At 44.4% G+C, this 10,806-nt stretch overlaps 1 protein-coding gene across 1 annotated transcript; it reads right to left on the reverse strand.

Moving 5' to 3' along the window:
• Positions 1-686: 686 nt before the first annotated feature.
• Positions 687-4,715, reverse strand: LOC117441911 (cortexin-3-like). Its single transcript, XM_034077928.2, has 2 exons — positions 3,281-4,715; positions 687-1,495 (listed from the first exon to the last, which is right to left on the reverse strand). The coding sequence occupies exon 1, from the start codon at positions 4,702-4,704 to the stop codon at positions 4,447-4,449; it is 258 nt and encodes an 85-aa protein (XP_033933819.1). The 5' UTR covers positions 4,705-4,715; the 3' UTR covers positions 687-1,495; positions 3,281-4,446.
• Between the last annotated feature and the right edge of the window lie 6,091 nt (positions 4,716-10,806).

Below are 10,806 nucleotides of genomic sequence, written 5' to 3' on the forward strand. Positions count from 1 at the left end.
AAACATGTCATGGTCCCCACAATGTTGGTGTAAAAGAACATGTTATCCCCAAAAATGTAGGTGTCTAAACTGATCTTGGTCCCAGCAATGTAGGTATATCCACCTATTGTCCCCGCAGTGAAACACAGGTATGCACACACCTGTCCTACACCTTAAATAAATCCTGCAGATCTGACAGCAGAGTAAGGAGAGTTTTATCGAGTATTTCTCTTCTTTATATTCTCCTGCAACACAAATGCGTTTCATCCGTCAGCCGGGCGGAGCCATCAAGGTGCGTTTGAGATTAGAAAGGTGAAGACATCCAGGGAGACGGGTGGAGACAGGAAGAGGGTTTGGCAGTGAGCTGCTGAGAGAGAGTGAGTGTGTGTGTGAGAGTGTGTGTGTGTGTGGTGTGTGTGTGTGTGTGTGTGAGAGAGGGTGTGTGTGGTGTGTGTGTGTGTGTGAGAGAGGGTGTGAGTGTGTGTGTGTGAGAGTGTGTGTGTGTGAGTGAGGAGAGTGTGTGGAGTGTGTGTGTGTGAGAGTGTGTGTTGTGTGTGAGAGAGTGTGTGTGTGAGTGTGTGTGTGGTGTGTGTGAGTGTGTGTGTGTGTGTGTGTGAGAGTGTGTGTGTGAGAGTGTGTGTGGTGTGTGTGTGAGAGTGTGGTGTGTGTGTGTGCGTGTGTGGTGCGTGAGTGGTGCGTGTGTGTGTGTATGTGTGTGTGAGTGTGTGTGCGCGCGTGCGTGTGTGGAGAAATGAAGTATATTAACTGATGACAGAATTGAAGGCTGACCTTTGGTTCTATCTATAATAAAGCGATTTTGACTATTTTAAAATCCCATTTCAGAGATTTCTCCTCCTGATGTCAACGTGACTACAACGAGGAGATGAGCGAACTCAGAGACCGGGCGAACACACGCTCAAACCAGTGGCTCTTCTGTCATATTTGGACAAAAGAGGCTGAAATGTGTCCAAATGCTGCAGATATTTGATCCAAATGTTCCAAACTCGGGCAACACGTGAGTTCGGGTGAGCTGAGATCTGAAGACGAACAGGCGGCTCTTAAGCAATTACACAAATTAAAAAACGTAGACAGCAAATGCAGAAATTATACTCAGAATTAGAAGTTTTTGTCGAGTAAATCTTTGGTGACAGAAATGTTATTTTCTTTTTCTCCAAAACACGTTGAGGAAGAAACTCCATCTCAGATCCTCAATAAGTGAGTTTTTCTGCATGAGCAGAAATCCTGAGGCTCAGCGAGAAGGACCGTTTCAATGCACCTGCATCAGGGAGGAGACGCGACTCTTCTCACGTTGCAGTCGTATCGGACCGCTGCCACTGTGTTGATGCTTCGCTCCAACACTTCCTCAAAGTGAAGGTTGCTCAATCTGAGGGTTGAGACCCCCAGCAGGGCCGTGAGGTAAAGGAACCTGAAATAAATCCAGCGGTTTGATGGCAGACCTCCTCCAGCGGGATCCTGCGACAGAGAGTCTTCCTTCAGGACGCCTGAAGGCCTGCAGCTGGAGAACAAGACCAGCGTCAGCAGCTGGTTCAAACAGCACTTCTTGTTATGAAGGACATGTGGAATTCACAATGAAAGCATCTCCCTTTCACAATAAAAGCATCTCCATTTCACAATAAAAGCATCTCCCTTTCTCAATAAAAGCATCTCCCTTTCTCAATAAAAGCATCTCCCTTTCACAATAAAAGCATCTCCCTTTCTCAATAAAAACATCTCCCTTTCACAATAAAAGCATCTCCATTTCACAATAAAAGCATCTCCCTTTCTCAATAAAAGCATCTCCCTTTCACAATAAAAACGTCTCCCTTTCACAATAAAAGCATCTCCCTTTCACAATAAAATCATCTCCCTTTCACAATAAAAGCATCTCCCTTTCACAATAAAAGCATCTCGCTTTCACAATAAAAACATCTCCCTTTCTCAATAAAAGCATCTCCCTTTCACAATAAAAGCATCTCCCTTTCTCAATAAAAGCATCTCCCTTTCACAATAAAAGCATCTCCCTTTCTCAATAAAAGCATCTCCCTTTCTCAATAAAAGCATCTCCCTTTCACAATAAAAGCATCTCCATTTCTCAATAAAAGCATCTCCCTTTCTCAATAAAGCATCTCCCTTTCTCAATAAAAGCATCTCCCTTTCTCAATAAAGCATCTCCCTTTCTCAATAAAAGCATATCCCTTTCACAATAAAAGCATCTCCCTTTCACAATAAAAGCATCTCCCTTTCTCAATAAAGCATCCCCCTTTCACAATAAAAGCATCTCCCTTTCACAATAAAAGCATATCCCTTTCTCAATAAAAACATCTCCCTTTCACAATAAAAGCATCTCCCTTTCACAATAAAAACATCTCCCTTTCACAAAAAAGCATCTCCCTTTCTTAATAAAAGCATCTCCCTTTCACAATAAAAGCATCTCCCTTTCTCAATAAAAGCATCTCCATTTCACAATAAAAGCATCTCCCTTTCACAATAAAAGCATCTCCCTTTCTCAATAAAAGCATCTCCCTTTCTCAATAAAAGCATCTCCATTTCACAATAAAAGCATCTCCCTTTCACAATAAAAGCATCTCCCTTTCTCAATAAAAGCATATCCCTTTCACAATAAAAGCGTCTCCCTTTCTCAAAAAAAGCATCTCCTTCCTCAATAAAAGCATCTCCCTTTCACAATAAAAGCATCTCCCTTTCACAATAAAAGCATCTCCCTTTCTCAATAAAAGCATCTCCCTTTCACAATAAAAGTATATCCCTTTCACAATAAAAGCATCTCCCTTTCTCATTAAAAGCATCTCCCTTTCTCAATAAAAGCATCTCCCTTTCACAATAAAAGCATCTCCCTTTCTCAATAAAAGCATATCCCTTTCACAATAAAAGCATCTCCCTTTCTCAATAAAAGCATCTCCCTTTCTCAATAAAAGCATCTCCCTTTCTCAATAAAAGCATCTCCCTTTCACAATAAAAGCATCTCCCTTTCTCAATAAAAGCATCTCTCTTTCACAATAAAAACATCTCCCTTTCACAATAAAAGCATCTCCCTTTCACAATAAAAGCATCTCCCTTTCACACTAAAAACATCTGTCAGCAGTTCAAAGGCAGAAAGCTTTGTTAGCTATAGACACCTGGGTGCGAATAGCATCCGCCTTAAAAGAAAAAGTTACATTTTTATGACATTTTGTGAAATTTATTTCCAAGATTGTACACATCTCCAGAGATTTGGGATCTTCACTGGACTTTAAATCAAATGTAAACATGTGAATCAATGAATGATGCTTTTATACAAACGTACCTGGGGCATTTCTGGGGAACTGGACAACCAAAGATCGAGCCAATGGTTTTGTTTCTCCACGATGTCCCTGGCAGGATTTAGTCTCGGGAGCTGCAGGTCAGCGTTTCAAGCTCGCACCAAAACACACAAGTAACTAAATGGAAACAGTTTTGGAAAACAGTCTCGTCCTCAGTGTGTCCTCGTCACACGTTCTGTTAATAAGAGTCAACTTTGAGGTCAGAACGTAAACAAATAAATAAAAGTTTTTCTGTGGTGAGGAGCAGCAAGCCCAACGCGCTGCCTGGCAGGCAGTCAGACAAAGTGTAGGGATCACAGAAATACCTCCAGCTTCATATTCACTGTGTTTCCTGCTGAGTCCTGAGGAGGGACTTTGGGATCTGGGCACAACATCACAGCAACGTGTCGTCAGAACCGTTGATTCCTCAGATCAGGACAGTTCAAATCATCCTAAATATTCCACTTTTGTTTGATGGAAGTTTTTCTCCCATTCCTCTCATTATTGTATTTTATAATCAGGTGATGTCCTTCCCTGAAACAAAACGTCATACGTGCAGAAGGGGAAATTATCTTCACGTATGACGACCATAATTAGTGAAACGTTGATTAATACGTTTGTTTTTCATTATCTTTTTGGATGCTGTGTGTTTTAGTTTGTTTTGCCCAGATGTCCTGCCTGCCAGGCAGACTGAGGCGACGGTCAGACAGGAAGCAGAAACACCAGGCGAACGTTTTAAGATTTAGCTTTCCCAGGCTCGGAAAAAAGACTGATTTAAAGTCGGTTCTTGCGTTAACTGTTTTGTTTATATATAAGTATCTTCTTGTTTGAGTCAAGTTTAAGGTATTAAACGTGGCATAAATCCTCGATCAATTCATTATTTTGGTCCCAATTCCTTTAGAAAATGGATAGACATAGACTTTCTGCTACTGAAGAGGCTGAGAAATAAGACAGAATAAGGATAAGTGCACTTTTTTGGCAACAGATTAGCGATAAAGTTGAATCTTAAATTGAAAATGTGTTTTAATTCCTGGGAAAATACGTTTTTTTTGCCCCAAATTTCCCCCAGAATGTGTTTATTTTCCTGATCGTACGCCTGTGTTTCTGCTTTGCCTCGACGCGCCTCAGTTTACCGGTGTTGCGTCAGCGTCGCTGCCCCTCACGCTGCCTGTCAGGAAATCCGGTAATCGAAGGTGTCTTTCTCCATGTAGTCGGTCCAGGTGGACGCCGGCATGCTGCGGTACGGGTCCAGAAGGATCCGGAAACAGCGCACGATCAGAAGGCCGAGGAAGATGAAGAGGATGAGGACGAAGAGGAAGGCGGCGCGCTGTTCTAAGGTCAGGTAGGAGGAAGAGGAGGAGGAAGAGGAGGAAGAGGAGGAGATGTCCGACTCTGACGCTGAGAAGGTGCTGTAAAGGTCGTCAGCCATCGTGGTTTAGACGATCCTGCAGAAAAGAAAAGGAGATAAATACGTTTAAAAAGTGCATTAAATGTGAAGCTCTGTTGTGATTGGTTAACCGCTTAGTGATGTCCCGCCCCTTATGGTGCGTTCACACCGGACGCGATGCGATTTTTGGTCGCCATGTGAAGCTGACAATTGAGCGGCCCGACCCCACGCACACGCCCTGCCTGCAGCCACCAGGACCCCACACACACGCCCTGCCTGCAGCCACCAGGACCCCACACACACGCCCTGCCTGCAGCCACCAGGACCCCACACACACTCCCTCTCTCTGACAGCAACACCCACAGGGCACCAGGTGAGGGGGGAGGAGACAACACAGGGCACCAGGTGAGGGGGGAGGAGACAACACAGGGCACCAGGTGAGGGGGGAGGAGACAACACAGGGCACCAGGTGAGGGGGGAGGAGACAACACAGGGCACCAGGTGAGGGGGGAGGAGACAACACAGGGCACCAGGTGAGGGGGGAGGAGACAACACAGGGCACCAGGTGAGGGGGGAGGAGACAACACAGGGCACCAGGTGAGGGGGGAGGAGACAACACAGGGCACAGGTGAGGGGGGAGGAGACAACACAGGGCACAGGTGAGGGGGGAGGAGACAACACAGGGCACAGGTGAGGGGGGAGGAGACAACACAGGGCACAGGTGAGGGGGGAGGAGACAACACAGGGCACCAGGTGAGGGAACACTTTTCAACAACAAAAAACGAAACGACCCGTAACGGAGGCCGAGATCTATGAGCCCAGAGATCACCTCCGTGACACGCCATTACATATGAAGTCGCGGATAGACGTGAATTCGCTCCGGCGGCGCGAATGACGCAGATGAGGCGATTGACGGGGGCCGCTTCAATCGTGAGAGTTAAATGTTTTCAACTCGAGCATCAAATTTGCCTGACATGTTCACACGTTAGCCAATCAGCGGTGAGGATCTCAGTGACGTCACTAATGTTGAATCAGGAAACCAAAACATCAGCCGTTAGCTGTTAGCCGTTAGCTGTTAGCCGTTAGCTGTTAGCACAGAGCTCACAGCTCCTCATATCTGGAAACTGGAGAAAAGTTAAACACGAACAAACCGCAGACTGTCTGAGTCATGGCGAATACAGTCGCTGCTTTATTTCTGTATGACGTTGTTGTGAGTTTGGAGGGAGCAGCTACATGCTAGCTTAGCCTGATCGATAAGATCTCCATACAGGAAACACACATTTAATACCGTTTCGCCTGCCGTCTTGTGTACACACGCATTAATAGCTGCTATTTACTAACCGGTATCAGTATGTTTTTATTCCGGCATAATTTTGAAACGTGTATTACAATTAAATCAGGGTAAAAAACATGGTCATTTTGTTGTAGTTGGTTTCTACCACAGTATCTTCATGGAGATAAGCCCCGCCTCCTGGCCAGCGCGCCCTGTTTGAATGACAGGAGTAAACACAGCTGACAGCCGCTGTGAAACTCGAGCGTCTGGTGTGAACGCACAATTAGCCTGTCACATACAATGTGTGGGAGCGCTAGCCAATAGGATTGCGAGGGTTCCCCAGAGATGTCACTTTGTTCCAGAAGTAAACAACGGAGTCTGGGAACTTGTTCTGCTGATTTCTCAGAGACGGTTCAACATCTTCCATCAGATCGCATTACTCTATTCCATGTGTGTCAGAGGCAGGAGCCTGAAGGCATCGCAGTGTTTTTCATCTGATTTATTTCGAACGTGTAAAACAATAATACAAAATAATAATAATAATAATGAAATGAAACTGAATTATGATACGGTTCAAACTTAAGCAGTATCACATGGATGACCACAAATATTACTGACTTCCAAACGATCTGATTCCACATCTGAAAAGGGAAGACTTTCTCAAAAACTCAACTATTAACATAACAACTATGAAAGTAGTAAGAAAGCAAAGGTACAGCTCAGGTGTGTCTGAAACCACGACTCAGCGTTAAACTGCTTCACATCTTCTGTCAAATAAAGGATGGAGTTCCTCTGAAGGCAGAAGGACACGAGCTGCATCTTAAAGACTTCATCCTGCAAGAAGAGCAGCAACAGAATCACAATGTCGAAGAAGAGCGGCGGTGACATATTAAAGAGGGGGGGGGGGGTGATATCAGAGTTTTAACAATCACCAGATTTGACTCGTAATTAAAACGTATAAAACGGCTTCACGACCGACCTGCCTCAAAGGTCTCCTATCAGGCTGTCGGCACGCGGGTCTCAGATACAAACAGATCATGCGTTTTAGAAATCCCTCATATCTCTCTATTTCAGCTGTTAGAGACACGCGGTCTAAAAAAGAGGAGGCGGAGCTAATGCCTGATCAGAATTCAACACGTCAAGGATTATTTCTGAAACAGTATGGAGCTCAAACTCTTTCTCTCTTGCGGGTTTATCACAAGGTGAGTTCCTTTTTTCATGTCCTGCTTTTTAAACACGTGCTCTCCAGCGCAGGTTAGCTCTGAGTGTTAGCGAGGCTAATGTCAACAAAGACCAGATTACGTCCAAAACACGTCAGGCATTGTTTCTGACAGCAACTTTCTGTTGGTCCGCCGCCGGAATTACGTGATATCGGACACAAATCTGGATCAGCTCGTTGTTCCCCGTTTTTAGAGACGTGGGTACGGAGGAGAAGAGAGAGGGTTTATTTCCTGACGCTTTAAGAGTCTCCTGACACACCGGGGACACACATGGGACACACACGGGACACACACAGGACACACGAGGGGTAAACACGGGGGACACACAGGGGGGACACCGGACACACACACGGGGGACACACCGGACACACACAGGACACACACGAGACACACACGGCACACACACCGGGGACACACGGGGGACACATCGGGGACACACGGAGGACACACCGGGGACACACGGGGGACACACCGGGGACACATCGGGGACACATCGGGGACACACACCGGACACACACGAGACACACACGGCACACACACCGGGGACACACACGGGGACACACGGAGGACACACAGGGGACACACGGGGACACACCGGGGACACATCGGGGACACACACCGGACACACACGGGGACACACCGGGGACACATGGTGATGTTGAAAATACATAAAAAGTGAATTTTGCATGATAGGAGACCTTTCAATCTGAGTTATAATTTAACCCAAGCATGAACGTAACTTATAAAGTGGACCTATCATGCTATATTTGAAACATATAATGTAGGGCCGAACCTCGATGAAACATGTCTGTGTGTCTGTGAAATACCAAACAGGTCATGCATTTTAGCCTCATTTCGCTCTATTTGCTGCTTTTGTGGCAGACTGCAGCGCCACCTACAGGCCTGGCATATGTACTACAGCGTCTCCAGCGCTTTCGAGCGGTCTCTCATTCCCCTGATCGGTGAAGAGTTGCCCATAAAGGCGGAGCACCCCTTTTCTGACGTCAGAACAATTCAAACAATAACCAGCTCCGTTGCAGCCCCGTTTTTAGAGATCTGGGTACGGAGGAAAAGAGAGCGGGTTGTGTTTTCTGACGCACCGGGGACACATATTCATGTATAAAAGACGTACAAAAGTGCATTTTTCATGATAGGTCCCCTTTAAATATATTTAGGATGAAATGATCACATATTGATGGTCTAAATAGTCAGTTTCTCACCTTAAGAGTGAAACACCTTAAAGAGCTTACGAAATGAAGGACAATACTGTTCTTATTACGATAATATATATACTATTATTAATGGGAAATCATGTCATTCATGACAATATGCCCGCAGTATTTATAAATCGTGGTTTATTACAACTTTCCATGCTCACTTCCGATGTTACACGACCGCTCCGAACTAAACAGCTTTCGCCGGTTAGTGACGTCACGCACGTCACGAGTAGAACACCTGTTGAATAATACACTACCTCTGTGGCTGATGTCGGACTCTGGAGACAGAATCGAGTGACAGACAAGACTCATTTGGCGGAGATCCGATGCGGCAACAGAACACAGACTGGTATACATTTGACTTTAATTCAGAGATTCTCAAAAAATAGTAAATCAATAATAATACATCGTAATGTAGCAGGCAAACTTGGCTCAGGCAACAGAACAGAGACTGGTATATACATTTGACTTTAATTCATAGAGATTCTCAAAAAATAGTAAATAAATAATGACTCTGCTGAAATAACCAGTTTAGATACATGTAGCTGGTCAGGCTGTTGTAAATTGACCAGCCAGTAGATATTAGGCTGGAGAGGGGGTGTGGACACTTCAGTGGCCAGGAGGGCTGGTTTATCCATCTATCACCAGCTTATGTTTAATAATAGTATTGAATATACCCTGCTGGGAGCTCACCAGGATTCCAGGTGACCAGCACACATTAAATACTGGTATGATTATTTAAACAAGAGAACATAAATATATTACAAAGATTCACTGTGTCATGTATTCTGGTATCTACAAAATAAAGACATTGTATAGTGTTCATAATGGTATTTTAATTTAATAAATAGCTCGTTAATATAATAAAATACACAGTAACAATAATTATACAAATAACAACCAACCTGCAAATCAACCTACACATCAAAATAAATATATTATCTAAAACCGGTGCATTTGATTTAAAATAAAAGTAATACATAGAATTCAATATTTAAATGGTAACACAAACCGTAACACTGCATGATAAGAACAAGGCAACAAAGAAAGTGTTGTTGTTTTTCCTTGTTCATGTCTATAATGTTTCCCGCTGTGTAGCGTCCAGCCTTTCCCAATCCGGCCTGCACTTCTGTCTGTTGAAGCCACTTCTTCAAGCAAACTGAAAAGAAATGTACAGATATAAGTACACTGTAAAAAGAAAACTTAATATTTACGTTAACATTTGGGCTGCTGTGGTTGCCAGAACCGTTAAAGTATAATACATTACAAATTACAGTTGGTTGGCATAGAGTCTAGACGTTACAGTCAACAATTGCTTATGGTGAATTACAATGGCAAAAACAAATAGAGCTAGTGTACACGGTGCGGCTGTGTTATCTGGGAAATAGAAGAATCGGATCAGGATTCGGTATTGGCAGACAATCAATATCAAATGAATCGGATCATTATTAGCATCTGATCACCTGTCGACTTGCAGCCTAAATACAAAGATAACTCCACTCCTCTCCTACCACTCTTATCTCTAATAAGCCTTGGTAGAACTAGTGTCCGAGTCATGGGGTCCAGAGGCCTGTCCTACGAAGCCGGTTCAACCTAACCTGGATATGTTGGAGTTAGCCGGTTGGCCTAATCCAGAACACACTCGCTCTCGCTAAGCGGTCCTACGACGCGGGTTATCAAGTGGATCGCTCAGCCAGCCGTGTCCTATCTAGCTAGGTGTTCACATGAGAGGGGTGGTATCTGGAGCATTCGACCAATCACAAACATGGAGAAGCGTACTGACAGTGCAGCGTCATACTAGTCAAAAATGAAGAAGTTAAACTTTAAACATCCATGACTGAAACACTTGATCAGGATCAAAGCCTCAGAGCTGCAGCTGCAAGGTGAACACAGCTGGAACAGAACACGTGTTTGAATGCGTACATTAACAGGTTTATGATATCACTGCCCCGTCTAAAACACCATCTGACTTTCATTACCTCTGTCTCGAGTGTTTCGTCAACTCAACGTGTTGCTAAAATAATACCTCTGCATACAGTATGTGACACTGAGTGCTGCACGGCCAGATACGGCTCAGCTGACTCAGATCAGGAGATATGTGATACATTATGAAGTGATATGCCGCGGACTGTACTTAATGTACTCTGATCCGGGTACTTATGTTGTGGCAGATATTTAAGTAAGCTTTCTTAACGCTAATGTTATAATAGTCAGATTGCTCTGAAGATGGAGCTGATATTCTATTCATGTTCACGTTCACACAGTCGGTGATTTTTGCCGGCCGTCTTTCCTGCGACGGCAGTTTTTCTGTATTTCCTTTCTCCTGTGATATGACTTGATCGCTTTAAACTCCGCACACTGAGCTCTGATTGGTCAGCAGGCGGTGCTTTCACTGAGTTGATCTCTTAGCCTGCAACCTAACCTGGTCCCGACC

This window comes from Pseudochaenichthys georgianus, unplaced genomic scaffold (genome assembly GCF_902827115.2).
Source record: "Pseudochaenichthys georgianus unplaced genomic scaffold, fPseGeo1.2 scaffold_2147_arrow_ctg1, whole genome shotgun sequence".
Taxonomy (NCBI): domain Eukaryota; kingdom Metazoa; phylum Chordata; class Actinopteri; order Perciformes; family Channichthyidae; genus Pseudochaenichthys; species Pseudochaenichthys georgianus.